Source organism: Vespula pensylvanica, chromosome 5, assembly GCF_014466175.1.
Source record: "Vespula pensylvanica isolate Volc-1 chromosome 5, ASM1446617v1, whole genome shotgun sequence".
Lineage (NCBI taxonomy): Eukaryota > Metazoa > Arthropoda > Insecta > Hymenoptera > Vespidae > Vespula > Vespula pensylvanica.
Genome location: NC_057689.1, coordinates 618,170 through 636,029, shown reverse-complemented (window position 1 = coordinate 636,029; position 17,860 = coordinate 618,170). Strand labels below are relative to the sequence as shown.

The 17,860-nt window shown below is 35.1% G+C and overlaps 4 protein-coding genes across 7 annotated transcripts in view; 1 reads left to right on the top strand and 3 right to left on the bottom strand.

Annotated features, from left to right (window-relative positions):
* The first annotated feature begins 64 nt into the window (after positions 1-64).
* Positions 65-4,596, top strand: LOC122629144 (HBS1-like protein). 2 transcript variants are annotated; one of them, XM_043812217.1, is made up of 9 exons: positions 65-371; positions 539-604; positions 697-993; positions 1,073-1,114; positions 2,554-3,106; positions 3,188-3,417; positions 3,486-3,684; positions 3,767-3,972; positions 4,050-4,596. In XM_043812217.1, exons 1-9 carry the CDS (start codon positions 329-331, stop codon positions 4,502-4,504), a joined length of 2,091 nt encoding a protein of 696 aa, XP_043668152.1. In that variant the 5' UTR covers positions 65-328; the 3' UTR covers positions 4,505-4,596. The 2 variants fall into 2 exon arrangements, with proteins under 2 accessions (XP_043668152.1, XP_043668153.1); XM_043812218.1 differs by lacking the exon at positions 1,073-1,114.
* A 148-nt stretch (positions 4,597-4,744) lies between these two features.
* On the bottom strand, positions 4,745-5,561 carry LOC122629689 (selenoprotein K-like). The gene is made up of 4 exons (XM_043813410.1): positions 5,338-5,561; positions 5,179-5,263; positions 5,028-5,102; positions 4,745-4,959 (listed from the first exon to the last, which is right to left on the bottom strand). The coding sequence occupies exons 1-4, from the start codon at positions 5,354-5,356 to the stop codon at positions 4,863-4,865; spliced, it is 276 nt and encodes a 91-aa protein (XP_043669345.1). The 5' UTR covers positions 5,357-5,561; the 3' UTR covers positions 4,745-4,862.
* A 335-nt stretch (positions 5,562-5,896) lies between these two features.
* Positions 5,897-11,668, bottom strand: LOC122629685 (probable cytochrome P450 4aa1). 3 transcript variants are annotated; one of them, XM_043813400.1, is made up of 7 exons: positions 9,293-11,668; positions 8,035-8,094; positions 7,738-7,909; positions 7,200-7,644; positions 6,595-7,136; positions 6,324-6,506; positions 5,897-6,254 (listed from the first exon to the last, which is right to left on the bottom strand). In XM_043813400.1, the coding sequence occupies exons 2-7, from the start codon at positions 8,056-8,058 to the stop codon at positions 6,088-6,090; spliced, it is 1,533 nt and encodes a 510-aa protein (XP_043669335.1). In that variant the 5' UTR covers positions 8,059-8,094; positions 9,293-11,668; the 3' UTR covers positions 5,897-6,087. The 3 variants fall into 3 exon arrangements, with proteins under 3 accessions (XP_043669335.1, XP_043669333.1, XP_043669336.1); XM_043813398.1 differs by having other exon boundaries at positions 9,307-11,668; XM_043813401.1 differs by lacking the exon at positions 9,293-11,668 and adding an exon at positions 8,273-8,857.
* Positions 11,661-17,860, bottom strand: part of LOC122629686 (dipeptidase 1-like) — a 57,829-nt gene continuing 51,629 nt past the window's right edge. The window contains exons 2-8 of the mRNA XM_043813402.1: positions 14,902-15,234; positions 14,668-14,800; positions 14,391-14,579; positions 13,134-13,336; positions 12,422-12,582; positions 12,206-12,335; positions 11,661-12,136 (exon numbers count right to left, since the gene is read on the bottom strand). Of these exons, the coding sequence (XP_043669337.1) occupies positions 12,005-12,136; positions 12,206-12,335; positions 12,422-12,582; positions 13,134-13,336; positions 14,391-14,579; positions 14,668-14,800; positions 14,902-15,234 (1,281 nt within the window). The 3' untranslated portion in view covers positions 11,661-12,004. The remainder of the gene's footprint in view (positions 12,137-12,205; positions 12,336-12,421; positions 12,583-13,133; positions 13,337-14,390; positions 14,580-14,667; positions 14,801-14,901; positions 15,235-17,860) is intronic.

Sequence of the window (17,860 nt, the reverse complement as noted above, 5' to 3'; positions counted from 1 at the left end):
TTATATAAACATATCCAAGATCAAACAATTAAACTGGTTATTTGTTTTACGATCTTCCGATTACAACGAATCGGATCAACGCTAAGAGATATACGAAGTAAACCCGTTGGAGTGCACGGAAAACGAGAATGCTAGCGCTATCTGGAAACAAAAGTTGTCATAATTTAACCTTTCCTTATGTTGCAACAATTTTTATCTAGTTTGTGCTTTTAACGAATATCGAATTATATTGAATCTAGTCAATCGTATATAATAATTGATAATTCATAATAAAGATTCAAGTAAAAAGTAATTTGTGTGTTAACTCGAGTTTTTACTACGCCACAAAATGTCCCGTCATCGAGATGTTCGATGTATGAATTATTCGGATGGTACGTCATGTTTTTATAATATCGAAACATATGTATTTTTTTGTTATAGGGGAAAATATTTTTAATATTGATTTAACATAGCCGAAATAGCAGGTATAAAGTAAATTATTTGTGTTTAATCATTTGTATTTAATCATTTGTATTTTTGTTTCTTTTTTCCTATTTAGAGTACGATGGTTACGACGACGTATATGGACACTCTGTAGAGGATGACTACTGTGTATCGCCCAGTGGTTCGTTACTCTGTGCTTATAGTATTGATCGTTACTCTGTGCCTATTAGTATTGATCGTTCACATAGAAATTAACATACGTTGTAATTACAGCTGAACAGTTTTTGTTTGATCGAAGTAAGCAACAAAATATTGCTTCTTTTATTATGGAGCCAGATATCGTCGAGGATAATGAAGATGATAGTACAGTATCATCTCCTGCAAGTAAAAAATTAGATCTTTCTGAGCTAGAAAGAGCAAAGTTATTATCTTGCATGGAAACTATAAAAAATGTCACAGGAGATTCAATAGCTGAATCTAAAATTGAAGACGAAATTATCCAATCAGGATTTGATACAGAAGTAGCACTAGACAAACTTTTGAAAACAGCACCTCAAAAAAGTATTACTGGTATGTTTTTTAGTAATAGTTACTTTACTGAATTATACTTAGATACGTAACTAGCTAATAAAAATATATATGTTTGTAGAACAATCTAGAAGTAGTAAGGAGTGTCTGAATCCTTGTCCAGGTACATTTTATATACTTTAGATGTTTTTTTACTTAGTTGATCGATATTTTTCTAACAGTCATTTTCTTTTTGTTTCATGCTTTGCGTTTTCCTTTGCTGGTAAGGTAAGGTTTTACTCCTTCTTTTGACACTCCTAAGTTTTCATTGTCACAAAAGCTTGTAGTACCTATCTCTACAGATAATACTGTTTCAGTTAAAAGTTATATAAATAACCAACAAAATAATTTTTCATCTTTAGCCGAAATGATAGCTAATCATTCAAATTCAAAAATGTTGGCTTCATGTAGTTCTAAACAACATTTTAGTTCTTTGGCTGATTTAACCGCAAATCATTTACAAAAGTCTAATATTTCTAGTAACAAAATAGAACTCTGTACAAAATCTTCTCTAAATAGTGGTTTCATCATACCAAAATTGAATATTAACAAGGATAAGAAGAATTTTGAACATGACATAGTATCTTTAAAATTTGATAAAGAAAATAATGCAGATAGTACAGTAAATATTACAAAAAACGAAACCGAAGATCAATTTAATCTGGATAAAATACAAATTGATTCGCTTAGAAAAGGAATTTCTAATTTTAAACTTGCATCTAATCCTAACAATGAATTTACCGAACAAAAGTCAGTAAATTTAGCAAATCTGATGGAACACAATGCGGAACGTGTTAGAACACCGTCACCTGACGATTGGTTGATTGATTTAAGTGCTGCATTAAAAGAAGTTCATGTACCAGATTTAAAGCATAATCGCCAAGTAGAACCAATGACAAATCTGTATTACGATACTCTGTCATCTATAGACGAGATGAAAAATAACTCACTTAATGATTCAAATTCTGAAGCAAACGTAGAATGTACTTTAAATTTAAATAGTTTAATAGATGCTAGGTTACCATACACAAAGAAAACTGTTTCTAGTCTTGGAAAAATTTTAGGTAGAAAATGGAAGTTAAAGAAACCTTTTATTAAGTGTAAGAGAGAGGAATATGAAAATATCAAAAGATTTGATTTTTCGACTCCTTATACTCGTACATAAATTTGACTAATCATATTTCGATGAATAATCATAATATACATTGTACAAAATTATTATAATCAAAAAATCTTCTTCTGATGTATTATAAACTTCACGAAAGTTTATTATTTGTATCCATATTTATCAATCTTTTATTGTTAGATTTATTTATATTTTATGATATAATGTGTTATTATATTTCGGCGCTTTTTTGTACGAGTATTTTTATAATAACAAAAATTAACTTGTAATTTTTATTGTTACATAATTTATATATGACAGATCAAGTAATTTCCATTTTATTCTTTTTTAATTTATTTTATAAATATATTTAAATATATGTTTGTGTCAATATGTCTGCTGTTCATTTTCTTAAATATGCTCAAAAAAACATTAATTTAAAAAGATAATTATAATAGGTAATAAACTGTCATCAATGTCAACATTACAAATAAGTACATCTTCAATGGTAAAAGTTGTGCCAGCTGGAACAAGTTCTATTGTCAAAGGGTTTACTGTGACTGGATCAGAAAATACAGGTCATTTGAGTCCACATATTCAAACTCCACGTTCTCAAAGCCCATGTTCTGAACAGAACAGTCCAAGTGTAAAACGTAAAGAAAATATGAAACAAGATAAAAACATAGTTTCTTTGGAAACTGATTCTTTAAGAAGTCAATCCCCTATGTCCGGTCATGTTACACCTGATTTAGATTATAAGACAAAATCTATAGAGGACAAACGTGATGTTTTACGTATTTATAAAGATAAAAGAAGCAACAATAAAGAACAATTACACCTAGTTGTCGTGGGACACGTTGACGCTGGAAAAAGTACTTTGCTTGGACGTCTTTTGTGTGACTTAGGACAAGTTCCATCGAGATTAATTCACAAGTATCAACAAGAGAGTAAAAAAATTGGTAAACAATCCTTTGCTTATGCATGGGTGCTAGATGAAACAGGAGAGGAAAGGTAGAAAAGAATCGTGTAAAGTATTTCTAGTAAAATAGTATTTCTAGTAATTAATACATATCATCGATATGTTTTTTCTAGGGAACGTGGAATAACGATGGATGTAGGACATTCTAAATTCGAAACCGACAATAAATGCATTACTCTTTTGGATGCACCTGGTCACAAAGATTTTATTCCAAACATGATCACTGGTGCCACTCAAGCGGATGTTGCCTTGCTCGTAGTCGATGCTACCAGAGGTGAATTTGAAACTGGATTTGATAGTGGTGGACAGACTAGAGAACATGCTTTGTTATTACGTTCCTTAGGTAATTATCGTCAAACTTTTATCGTACTGAGAATTATTAATACTATATTAAAATTTTACAATTTTTAGGAGTGTCTCAGTTAGCTGTTGTAGTTAACAAATTGGATACAGTGAATTGGTCAAAAGAAAGATTTAACGAAATTGTTGATAAAATGAGCGTTTTTTTAAAACAAGCTGGTTACAGAGAGACCATCACTTTTGTACCTTGTAGTGGACTCTCGGGAGAAAATGTAGTCATGCCAGCGAAAACTGAAGGTCTTTCCAATTGGTAATATTATTTTATATATAACAATTGTATAACAATCATCTTGAATGTTTATGGAAAATGATAGAAAAAAATTATATTACAGGTATACTGGACCTACATTAGTAAATGTTATTGATAATTTTAAGTGCCCAGAACGTCCAGTTAATAAACCATTCAGATTTTCTGTAAATGATATATATAAAGGTACTGGGTCTGGATTCTGCGTATCTGGTCATGTAGAAACAGGCATGGTGGCTGTAGGGGATAAAATTTTGGTGCTGCCGCAAAACGAAGTTGCAGTTGTAAAAGGTTCTCTCATTTGAATGACTACTTTAAAAATAACTTATTATTAACTTAGAAATAATTTTAATCATTAATTTCTTTAGGTTTACAAGCAGATGATGCATCCATAGTAAATGCTTTCGCTGGTGATCATATTTCATTGACATTATCAGGCATTGACCAACAAAATGTTGGAGTTGGTGATATCATTTGTAATCCACAAAATCCTGTACCAATAACAACATGTTTCCAGGCACATGTAGTCATATTCTCTATTGCTGTACCTATTACAAAGGGCTTCCCAGTAATAATGCATCAGCAATCTTTGGTACAACCAGGTATTATAACTAAATTGATAGCACAGCTCCATAAAAGCACTGGAGATGTAATAAAAAAAAAACCGCGTTGTTTACCTAAAAACTCTAGTGCAATTATTGAAATCGTAACGCAAACACCAGTTTGCATGGAACTGTATAAAGATGTTAAACAGCTTGGTAGGATAATGTTAAGAGTGGAAGGTACAACGATCGCAGCCGGGTTGATTACCAAAATTAAATGATTATTAATTATTAACTTAGTTCCTTGGTGCAACATTTATGCATAAGATAAAATCCTGTATTTAATATAATAAAAATTCTACCCAGAAAATGATATTATTATTTTGTTTAATGTATAAAAGATATATAAATCTTAATACTATAATTTTACACAAAACTTTTGATTTTTATTGTTATTGCACGACATACCTTTGTAATAATTTGTAATATTTTAAACATAGCATAGAAGGATATGTTAAAAATTATTTATTATATTTCTGAGCTTTAATATTTAAATAAGCACATTAATTCGATAAAACTTCTTTGATAGAAATAAATTATCCATTATCTTATTTTATCATAGTAGATTCAAATATTTTATTATAGTAGACAACTGCTGCAACCTCCAACGGGAACGTCAACGTTATGGTCAATGTTTCTAAGTCTACCTAGTTTCCGGCCTGGAGGTTTTGGTGGACTGAGAAATAAAAATAGTTATAATCTTACTTAAGTAACTCGTAATTAATTTAAAGATATAATTCTTACCCAAAACCAGGTCTATTATCTTTCGAACTTTTGCCGTCACTTTTATTTATATCCATACCAAATAATGTCTTGAAGCTGACAAAAGAACAATATGTGATTAAAGATGACGCATCGCAAACGATTTAAAAAATTTGTATTATTAAATACTTACAACATTATTATCAGATATATTATGGATGAAAAGAAATTGGTAATTTTTTTAAAGCCCCAAGGTACTGAGTCATGAATTTTGCCATCTGAAAATATGTATCGTTATTTGATACAACTTTAATTAAAAACAATATTGAAAATTGGAGGTTATAATTATTACCACTCGATATATAAACCATGTTTATGTAGTCACGTTGACAAATTTTAATAGAATATGAATTCACTGTTACTATTGTTAAATTATTATAATCTTTTTGTGTAATATCGTATTCCAATTATCACGGTTTAATTCGTTGACGTTCGATACGCAACAAGAATGGTCAATCTTATCAGCGACGAATTAAAAGTAATATTTACGGTGTCCCTTATAAACCCTTATATATATATACCATCCTGAATATACACACTTTGCCATCTAGCGTTTTTCTTGCGTATTAATTCATACATTCTGTGACGTATAAGTTGACGTTATCTTAGAACTTTATTTACAAAAGATAAAAATAGATATTATAAAAGATTATTGATCTTTCTACTTTCCGCTATATCGAGAGAATAAAAAATTTTTTACGATCGTGCTTAACGAGTATCTTATTGATTTTTTTTATCTATCTATTTTCTACTTTTACTACTGATCTATATCATTGTCACAATTCATATAATTCTAATCGTTCTCTATTTTAATCTATGGGTCAAAATATAGGATTTTACAAGATTATATATTTCCTAGGAAAAAAGAAATTTTATTTATATGGATATGTACGATAATACATCTACGTCATATATTATAAACAAAATGCATCGAGTGTAATGTATGAGTGAGTAATATGATGTACCGAATATTCGCTCGAGCAATTATTTATTAATTATACATCGTTAGTACGTTTTTTTTTTTTATAAAAATTATTTTATATTACATCGCCTCCCGTAGTCTGAATTTGATCCAAAGACCACCATGAGCTCGTATAGTCATTCTATATCTAATAAGTAACGTACGTTTGTTCGCCGTGGGTTCCAATATAAAATTTCGAAGAATTGAACTAATGAGCACTTTCATTTCTAACATTGCAAATTTGTATCCTGTGGGAAGATGAATAATTTGTAGTGAAAATTGGAAGTGTTTTAACGTCATATATAGATATTTCTTACCGATACAATTCTTAGGGCCGGCACTAAAAGGAATATAAGCGTACGGATGCAATTTTTCGTTAGAGTTTTGTGTATCAAAACGTTCTGGTATAAAAGATTCTGGATCTGGATAATATCGCGTTATTCGATGCGTAAGAAAAGGTGAGATGAAGACAGAAGAACCGGCCGGTATCACTTGATCACCTAAAAAAGAAACAAAAAAAAGAAAAGAGACCCGAAGAAGATGTTTATCTTATGATTCTAATGATGATTTATAAAGAACGCTTAATACCAATTTTTATATTCTCAGTGAGACATCTGGCTATTAACGGTACGATGGGATAAAGTCTGAGCGTTTCTTTTATACACATCTCCAAATATCTCATCTTTTTCAAAGACTTAATCGTTAAAGTAGCGCTATTGCTGAAAATTTCATCCAACTCTTTAACGCATTTTTTTTGGCATTCAGGATGATTTGCCAACATAAAGAGAGTGCATGCCGTTGCCGTGCTAACGGATTCTAAACCAGCCAACATAAATGTACTGCATTCGTCTAAGATGGCTTCGTCATTGAAATACGAATATTTTTGTTTCATATTGACCATATATTCCAACAGAGATATCTTTTCTTTCGTTTGCATCTTCGTCCCATCGTTTGTCATAACGGAAGATTGTAGCCGCTTAGATTCTTCTATTTTTTTGATAAGATTGTAGCAATAGGCAATATAATGGTTTGATTGTTGCGTATCAATTTTCGACTTCTTTGTCAATTTATATAATGATTCGAACAATAGCCATGGTCGCTTCAAACGATAACTTGCAAACATTTCGTTTCTGAAATATTAGAAATAATTGTTTGTTTATATTAAACGAAATGAATTGATATGTAAAACTTACACTTTGAAGGGAAGCTCGGACGTTTCGTTATCTCCATTCTTCTCTTTGATCGATTTTAAGCCTAGGATAGTTTCGGCTTGTATGTTATAAACGACGTCGTTGATAAACTTAGTGATATTCATGTCCTTATTAACGTTATCGCGTAATGTTGATACCAAATATTGGGCATGCTCAACAAAGGTTTCAGTGAACTTTTCGAGTCCATGAACGTTGAAAGCCGTTTGAAGGATATTCCGATGCAGTTTGGAGGTTTCACCGTCCCTTAGTATTAAACCTCTTCCAATAAAATTGCGAAATAGAGAATAAACAAAAGGCTTACGTGTGTGTTTCGAGCTACTGAGTATCACTTGAATGTCTTCAGGTTGAATGATCATTAAATACGGTATCACAGTTATCCAAATTCTGATCATACTATGCGTTGAATATTGTTTTATTTCGTTTATAACTAAGAAAAGAAAAAACACAGAATTAGAATAAAATGAAATTATTTCCCTTCTCTATTTTTCTTTTTTTTTTTTTTTTTTTTTTTAGGACTTACCGTTTAGTCTAAAGAAATCAAAGACGTTACCAATCAGCGGCAATGCCGGTGGTCCATCGAGACTAAGCGAGATTTTTACGAGTCGAATGTAATTTCTCAGAAGATATACAACGCAAAAGAAGATCGACGCGACGAGATAGATCCATAAATTAGTGTCCATTGCTAGTTTCCACTGTGTCATATCCAAAAAAAAAAAAAAAAAAAAAAAAAAAAGAAAACGAGAAACTTATTATTCTACTTATTTCTCTTTATTTCTTTTTTTAACACAATTAAGAACGAACGGAATGAATTACTTACGACTTGAACATTATTCAAGGCCATGGCGATGTTCGACTACTCGACGAGCATTCGCGAGTGCTGGAATGAGAAGCATTTTTTAATTTGATCCTTTATTGAAACGAGATAGAATTACTTGAATATTTTCATGATTCTAATCGAGCCTGAAGGGAACTAAAGATTTACTATGAAATAGATATCTATTAAAAAACTCATATTAGATAATAAAATATCTCTAATTTTCTTTCTAAAAATATACCTTGATAAGTTTCATCATCCTCAAACCAACACATATATTCTCTCTTACGACAGGATATTTTATATTCGTTGAGCATCGACAACACGAGAGCCCACGTACGTTTCAACCAAGCGATTAGTAAGTACTTGCTAGTTTTAAATTATTTATAAGATAAGGCGCAATATGTGTTTCGAGAAAAAAGAGTAATAAGATTATCTCTTTTCTTCGATATAACGTTGAAAATGTCAACAATGGAAAGAATCATCATCCGATTTATGGATTTATGGAATCCATTTTTCTTTTTATCTCTTCTTTTTCTCTTGGAAATTTATCATTTGTCCTGAAGAAATCATAAACATTATCAATTATTGATAGTGCCGGTAGTCCATCGAGACCGAGTGAAATTTTGATAAGTCGGATATACTTTCTGAGGAGATATACTACGCAAAGATCAACGCGAGCGAGACAGATCCACAAATCGGATGATAACTTATTGGAGTTTGCTCTTGCGCAGTATATCTCTTGAGAAACTATATTCGATTTGTAAAAATTTAACTCAGTCTCGAAGGACCATCCGCACTGCCGATAATTGGTAATGTTTATGATCACTTTGGAACTTGTTTATGAACTTTGGACAAATGTTCTTATAGTGAAACAAGAACGAAGAGAAATAGTTTTTCATACATCGCATGGAGATTGTTCTCTGTGTAATTTTGAAATTATTCAAAATTTATGCACAAGAGAAGATTTATGAAGTTATTATTTTTTCTCGAAACATATATTGCACTTTGCCTTATAAATAATTTATAAATATACAAAGTATCTATATCAATCTCTTTGTCGAAACGTAAGTACATGAGGCTCTCGTGTTGTCGATGCTCGACGAATATAAAATATTTTATCGTAAGAACGAATACGCGTTGGTCTGACGATGATGAAATTTATCAGAATATATTTTTCGAAAAAGACGAAAAACTAAAGATCGAACGGAATTACAATAATATCTAAGAAATTTTATTTCGTTTTAATAAAAGAACAAATAAGAAAATGTTCACCTCAGCGTTGTTTCACTTGAACTTTGTCGGATTTTCTTTTTGATTTTTCTTCGTATTATTGACCGATTTTAAAATCGACCGATCACGTATTGAAAATTTTCACAGAGCCGAACGACTTTACGCTCGTTGTATAAACCGGTGAATCAAATATTGCTTTCCACGAAGTAACACTCCATTCTCTAATGAAGCATCGGATCGACTAAACCTTGCTTTTTTTTGATTGCGTTATATTAGTATATATAGATAGAAACACATGAAGAAACTCGAAGGGGTGGGGGTTATCATCACGTTCATGTAATTTCGATTCAAGGCACGTTTCCTTGATGTACATTGGCATGCAAGACACCAAAAATATTTTGTTATTAGTTTCTTTTTAGAGGTAATAGGTTCTATAAGTAATATACAATCGTTCTATAGATAATAAGAATATTTTTCGAGCTTCCCGTAAATATTAATTAAGAAATGGAGTGACTTGATTAATATAAATGATTCATATGACCTGTCGAAATAAAAAATGTCACGTAAGGACACTCTAAACGTGATATCTTTGCTTTATCTATTTGAAATTTACGTATTTCGTTCACATATTGATTGAACGCATACGATCAATGACGAATAATTTACCATAAAGTGCAATGAAAATAATTGCGGGATAGAAAAAAGTTTCGTCGATAGGTTTACAATAGAAACATTTATTCGTAGAATCCGTTGCAAAGACACGACGGAATATCTGATATTTTTGTTTGTTTTTTTTTCTTTTTTTTTTTTTTTGCTTTTCTTCTTTTACTTTGTTATCTTCGTTTGATTCATCCCATATTACATACACACGGGAAATAGATATAATCCGTGCACCTATTTCTTCGATTCAATTTGGTCGACAAGGTCTAAAAACGCACTGGCGCGAAGAAAAGAGAAGCGAAACGAAGCAATAAGAACGATGCTGCAGCATCGATTACGATTCTATGTTTAAGTTTTATTTTTATTGCACTAAAGTCGTCTCTTTCTTTCTTTTTTTTTCTTTTTTTTTTTAATCCATCAGCTATTAAATATCTGTTTCACCAAATTGCTTTTATTTCAAATAGATTACCTTAACGTTTGTTTATGAATGTAAGTTGATATAGACTGTAAAATTTATTTTTCATCGATGCGTCAAACTTCAGCATTTTGTTAAAACTTTTGCATGCATACAAAAATAGTCGCGTAATCGAAAATAAATTTTTTTACGATGCTTTTCACGTCGTGCGCTTCGCGCTAGTGCGTCTAGACCTTTACTCTTTTTCGTTTTCTCTTTCTCTCTCTCTCTCTCTCTCTCTCCCCCCCTCTCATTCTCATTGTTTCACATGTGCATTGGAAACTACTTTTCCTGCACGGATTATAATATAAGTGCACACGAGACATAGATAGGTATAGGTGGAAGTTCAAGATTACAAGGAAAGTAGTCTTATGTCCGGTGCTTTAGGAAACACGTGCGCATTTTTTATGCGTTTTCCATTTTGTTTTAACGTAGCGAGATGAAAGGTATGGCCTCGTTTCAATTTTGTTTCATTAGAAGAATCCACGAGGCAGAGAGCTATTATATCTACATCACAAAAAAGGTTTCAAGCTTTAAAGAATATATAGTTCTCATTAACTTTAGTAAAAAATGCTTTAGCCAAGTTGGATAAAAAATTAATCTCGGAGGAAAGCATGTTTTGAATTGACTTTAATGAATGCTATTATATACTCTTTAAATCTTGAATTCCTTTGTTTTTTCGAATCCTGTAATATTATTTCCAATTTTTCACGTTAGAATTTTGACGAAAGATCTGACCTGAATGTGCACGTGCTTTTTACGTTTAGTGCAATGAAGGAAGAAATTTTGTTGGAAAATGTACAGTCAGGTTTACACATAACTCTGAAATTTTCCTCGAAAGACTTAAGTAGTATAATTTTGAAACGACACTTTTGTATATCTTCTCTTTCCTTCGCGAGTCTTGTTCTCCTTTTCAATTATCAGGTTCGTTTCTTACATGGATGTGCTGATTTTATAGAGACAAGTATCCATCAACTAAGAGCTCTTTTGACAGTACAAGATTACTTTTTTTTTTTTTTTTACGTGTATGCGCGATTGATAATCCATAGCAATAGCAATCGCTTTATCTTTATTTATAGAATAGAAACGACGAAAGTAATAGCAACGATGCAAAATTTCTATCGATCGATCAATTATGACGGTCACTGTCTGTATCGTATAGAAGATAAATATGGCGGTGTGTGTGCGCGTGCACGTGTAATAGAAACAATGAAAAAGAATTCGAAAAAAAGGAAGATCTGTCTGAAAATGTACAAATCAATGCAAAAATAGAATATAGAGAATATAGAGAATATAGAGAAAAAAAATATATGTAAAATTGTATAACCAATCTCGATATATATATATATTTTTTTCTCTCTTTTGACTCGTTGCTCATCACTTCCGCAAGAACGAGTTCCGAGGTAGGTTTACGACACGATGGGATTCTTCGCGAGCCATTTTTTCCGTGGCTCGGATCAAGAAAGTAGAGGCTTTGAAAGTGAGCAGGTCATAGAAAGGAAGCTGCATGCTGTCTCTTTTTCTTTGATTCGCCCTCGTTGACCTCGATCGGTCCTTTACCGCTGTTCCTCGTCGTCATCGTGAAAATGACCAAGAGTAACGAATGAGAGATTGCCAGGAGGACGATTAGACTTCTACGCCTCTTTGCACGGTATTAGTGTCCAAGGCGCAATTCCCGGTGACATCTGGAGAATTCTGAAGATATTCTTCGGACGGCGTAACACCGTCCGTTCTCATATCGTCCCTCACGCGTTCCACCTACGGTAACAATAATTTCAAATCAACATTCGATGCCTTTCTACGAACTGGATAATCAAACGGGATTACCTTTCTGAAGACTCTCAATAAATTTAAACCGGCCACCTTCTTCAGATCGTGTACGTTCCATTTGCCGCTACGAAGTAGTTCCGCAAACAATTCGGGATATTTGGAAACGTCCTCGAGACCTCTCGGAGTTCTAACGATCGAACGATCGAATTGAAATAAAAAAATCATTTCGTTACTTTTGTTTCAATAGGAAGGTAATGAGGATAATGGACGTACTTGTTGATACCGTCAAAGTCTCCACCTACTCCGATGTGATCGACGCCGATAAGATTTCTAATGTAATAAATATGCTCTGCCACGTCCGAGATAGTCGCCTGAGAACCACACTTGACGAAATAATTATAAAAGGTCACCATCACCAATCCGTCGTTGGCAGCCTAGACGAAAGAAATGCGTACGTGTACGTGTATAATATGTTGTTCTTTCTAAGATCGTAACGATAAATCAAACGAAGATAATCTGATATTAATGAACGAAACGAAATAAAAGATAGCAGAATTATCAGCTGCGACGGTCGCTACGAGTGGAAGAGAGCGGTTTGTTGTCCGCCGTTACCATTATACCGTGTTTCAAGTGGATGGAGCCGTTAATTTTGGTCCCTGTTAATTTGCTTCTTAACGAGGTCGGCTGGGAGAGGATTCTTACTTTAATGGAGCAGAAAACTCGACAATAGAAAGGAATCGTCGTCGGTAATTGTTTCAAACCATTGGAACTCTGGATGCCGAGGAGCAAAGATAATTATCTATCCCCGAGAGAGAGTAAGGGAGTGAGACGACGAGGATCGAAGGAAAGTAACTTTAAAAGTGAGAATAATTATTTTTCCAAGGTGTAAATTAAAAGGCAAAAGTGTTGTACATAGAGACGTGAAATAAAACGCTAAAGCCAAAGGGAAAGGAGCCGCAACATTTTCTCGATATCGTCGACCTACCAGCTGTTTTAAAATGTCATCGGGCACGTTTCTCGAGGAATTACAAATGGCGAAGGCCGAGGAATGTGAAAAGATCAGAGGTGCTTTGGTCGCTTTCAGGGCATCCCTCATTGTTGCTCTGGCCGTATGGCTGAGGTCTATCAGCATGCCTAGTCTATTCATCTCTCGCACCACAGTCTTGCCGAACGCCGTTAGACCTCCTCCTGCGAAGGAGAGTAAAAGGAGTGAGTTAATAAAGAATAAGGTGCGCGCCCCCGAAGAGAAAGAAAAAGGGTATGAGAGAGAAAGAAAAGGAAAAGGGAAAAAAAGGAAGAAAGGAGAGTCGATTTCGTGAATAAATTTAAATAAAAGTTCATAAACAACCGCAAGGACCAAAATATATCTCTCCTTTCCCTTACGAGAACAGGAAGATGGAGCGCACGAGTAGAAGGTGCAGCGCACTTTGCCAACATTTAACCAGACATTGTGTAACGTTGCCATAAAACCATATATTCGCGTTGCTTACGGGCACTTGAGGACGCAACCGCAGCCGGGGGATGGACTATTCTCCTCCATCCTGTTTATAGCCCGAAGGATCTTGCACCCTCAGATTACCATCTGTTTAGTTCGTTGAAGGATAGTTTACGTGGTCAACACTTCGAGTATGACAATGGGTATGCTCTCCTGAGTGTACCAGACTCGATATAGCCTCGCGATAGGTATCCTCCTCCTCCTCTTCGTTACTCTGTTTGATTCGATATTAACGACGATACACGGGACTGATTACGAAAACCATATTCTCCTCTCTCTCTCTCTCTCTCTCTCTCTCTCTCTCTCTCTCTCTCTCCCCTTTTTTTCCCAAATCGTATTCACAAATTTACGTGAGAGGATTTCCCGATGGTATCGATCGATTGCGCATGAGAGATTATGGACGAAGAGTGATTAATTTTTTTTAAATCGCGTTAGTCCATATCCGAAGCATTTCCCGTCTCCCCTTCCTCCCCTCCCTTTACACCTCAACATATTTTATCGCTTTGAATCGAATTTCCGGGAATTCACGCGGAATTTCAAATGTAATTCATCAATTTGTCTCGTTTTATTCGTTGCACTTTATTTATACTGTTATTACCGATCGACGAGCCGAGATTTCGACCGATGATAAATTTCAATCGAAGGAATTGGAAAAGGATTCGAAAAGGATGAAAATTGTTTTCTCTCTTTCTTTTTTTTCCTTTTTCTTTTTTTTTTGCTGTTTGCTTATGGAATTCTTTGACTCACCGTCCTCGTCGTCCTCCTCCGCGGACGAGCTTTTAGCCCAGGGTGTGTTACACCTGTGCGTCAGCGTCAAATATCTTACGCCCAGGTGATAGAGCGTCCTTAAAACGGCTAGACTACTTCCTAGACTATGTCCTCCTTCCACGCCGATGAGCGAAGCAATTCTTCCTCTTTTGTGAGCCTCTAAGATCTCTGTGCGTTCGATTAAGAGAAAGAACGATTAAATTCTCGTCGCGTAATAAGCGTCATTCCCCGAACCTTAAAGAACAGCAATACGTACCCTTGGACGAGGCAGCAAACTGCATCTGTTGAGAATACTTTTCTATCAGTCGTTTTATTAGATCGACCTGTTCCAGAGTCAGCTGCACGGCGTTGAGATGTTGAGACTCGCACGGCACATAAGCGGCCCAAAACTACGGCGACGTTGACGTGGTTATCGAAGAAAAGAGAGAGAAAGAGAGAGACAAAGAGAGAGAGAGAGAGAGAAGAGATAGAAGAGGAAAGCCGATAATACCTGACCACCGACCATGCCTTGTCGCAATCTGACCAAGTCCGTCTGACTCCAAGCGCTTTTGCTCCACGGTGCGACTTGCCGGAGATCCTTGTCGAAGTCGAAATCGGCCAACTGGTTGTGGACAAAGTTTCTGATATTCCAAGGTAGGTCATTGTGTCCGTCGATCAGCGGTACCTCCGTTAGAATTTGCCGTACTACTTCGAGTCTCTCTCGTGGCGTTGTCAGGGACGACGCGAGATCGCTATCCGCCGGTTGCGGTCCGACTCTACCGACCCAGCTGCCAATCGACAGTATAATCACGCTCGCGATCCAGACACCACTTTGTCCGCCACTCTGAAACAATGCCGGAGAGTAGAACACGTCGTAATGGGTTTGAGAATATTTGCAAGGGTGTGTGTATAATTGAAGTAAGTAAGAAAATAAAAGAAAGAAACAACAAAAAAAAAAAAAGGAAAAGAAAAATGAAAAGAAAAAAAATAATCTGTTAATACAGTGGCAAGGTAGATAGCTAAGTCATCCAAAAAGCTGGAGTACTTTGATGCTGCGGAATAATATACCGCGTAGAAGCGCTCCGCAATCCGTCCTAAGGATTACCCGGGCAAGTAGATTAAATCTCGGACAGCGTATACCACCGCCCTCCTCTATATTCCTAAAGTTCCCAGAGGGACAAGACAACGAACGGGATGAGTCCACGAGAAAAGAAAGGGAGAAATAATTTACCGTATCTGTTTTACGAGTGTCTGCTACGAACTTATTGAAAACTTTCTATCATCGGTGGAAAAGAGAGGAGGATATTACAGCGATCGTTTCAATCGAATTCGATACCTTCCCAATAATCGATTAGAAATTTATATCGACGTAACATCGAGAAGAAGAGCTCGTACTTGATTTTCTATTAAATAGAGGAAGAATGATGTGGTCTTGCCGAGGTTTATATCGTTTCCCTCGATGCAAAGATTGCATAAGACATTCTAGGCTAGATCGAGGCTTTTCTGCGAGGTTGAAAGAAAGGGGTGGAGAGGGTGAAAAGACAAAGCTCTTACTTGACGCAATCCCATTTCGATGGAATGATGGATCGAATTCGCTAGGGAGGAAATTATCTCATCGAGTATACTCTATATGTATAGTCTTCAGAGAGACGTTATAGATAAAGTTAAAAAAACGGGGAATCGAGGAGAAGACTTCTTCCCCCTTAAGAATTAACGTTAATTCGAAACAAAGAGTGCGCGAGGGAGAGAGAGACAAAGTTTAGAGAGAATTGGACGATAGAATTCTTAGCACGTAATTTTTCATGGTTTTTCTCGTTCCAACGAATGGCCGCCGCTCTAGGAACTTGGTAGGAGAAGGAAGAAAGTTTTTTGAAAACTTTTCGCATATCGTATTTCGCTGCACTTTAGCCCGGGTTTATGTTTTCTTCCACGGCGTCGTCGAAGGCCAGCTGAATGAAAAGTTCGAGTACGAAGAGAATCTGGAGAGCTTCTCTTTTGAAATCTACGTGCTGTTTCGAGCGGTTAAGGGATAAGAGAGACGGAGAGAAAGAGAGAAAGAGAGAGAAATAGAAAGAGAGGGAGAGAGAAAGAGAGAAATACGGACAGCGTGAGAAAAGTGACGCCTGCGAGTAAACGTCCTTAAAAAGAAAGAAAAAAAGGAAAAGAAAAAAGTGAAAACAAACGCGTGAAAAGAAAAAGGAACATAGAAAAGACGAAAGGAGAAGAGATTTCGAAGATTCTTACTCCGACGTACTTTAGAGTAATGCGATCTCGTGAAACGTTAAGGGCGAATTTTCGAGAAACAGTCCGAAAGCTTTAATTCCGTTAAAATAAAAAAATAGCGACGAGATAAGTTGTAGGAGACAACGCGTGATAAACAATCCGTGCGATTGAACGATACTACGAACGATATCCTTCTCGCTAAATTTTTTATTTAATTTTTGAACTTATCTTAAGGATAACTCGTAGAGTATAGATATTCATAAGTATGACTCGATGGCACTCAAGCTCGATCGAATATTTTGCTTTTTATTGCTACCGCACGAGATATTGCACGTTTCATAATTAACAGTTCAATCTACGGGTTGGCAGTACTAGAGAAGGATCAATCGTTTATCAAAATCGGTTGCACGCGCATGCTCGTTACCCGACCAGCGAACCAAGCGCATAAAATTCTCCTCTAGAATTTTAACGAGTTCCTTCCCTCCTTTTTTCTTTTTTCTTTCTTCTTTTTTTCTTCTTTCCTTTCTTTTTTTTCTCTCTCCTTCCTTTCTTCCTTCCTTCCCTTTTTTCCTTCTTTCTTCCTATTTCGATTCTCTTCAATGCCGACCTTTGTTAAACGTACAACGTTCACGGTTTAATGCACTTTCGTGTTTCGCACCGTTTTAATCGAAGGAACGAACGAGAAAAATCACCTTTCCAAGCACGAATGTGACCTTTCGAAAATGGAGAAAAAGATAAGTACTCTAGACGAGAGATAAGATTATGACGACAAAGCGACTAGTTCGATTCGGTGCATTCAAAAGTTTCGAATACTTACACGGAAAATTTGAAGGGGATGGCGAGACGAACGAGACGAGTTTCGCGATAACTACCTGTACATTTTCAAAAGCGTCGCTGTCGTTGATCGACACTCAAGATCGACTAGTTTGGAGTCGGACTTTCTCTCTTTTTCCCTCGAGTATTTTCGATGCTTTAATGAAAAGTTTGGAAAATTTATGTCTTATCATCTTTGCCTTCGAATAAAGTTTCTAGAACCGCTTATCAGCGTTCTTACGAGGAAAATAATTTTATAGTCGATTCAATCGTAGAATCGAGACTTACTAATCCGTTCGAATGTTATTTGGCTGAATTCTATTTAAACAAATTCGTGGGATAAAATTTCGATGAGAGAGAAAGAAAGAGAGAGAGAGAGGGTGGAGGAGGGTAAAGGGAAACGTATGCGCGCGCGTCACGCCCGCCGAGCCCGC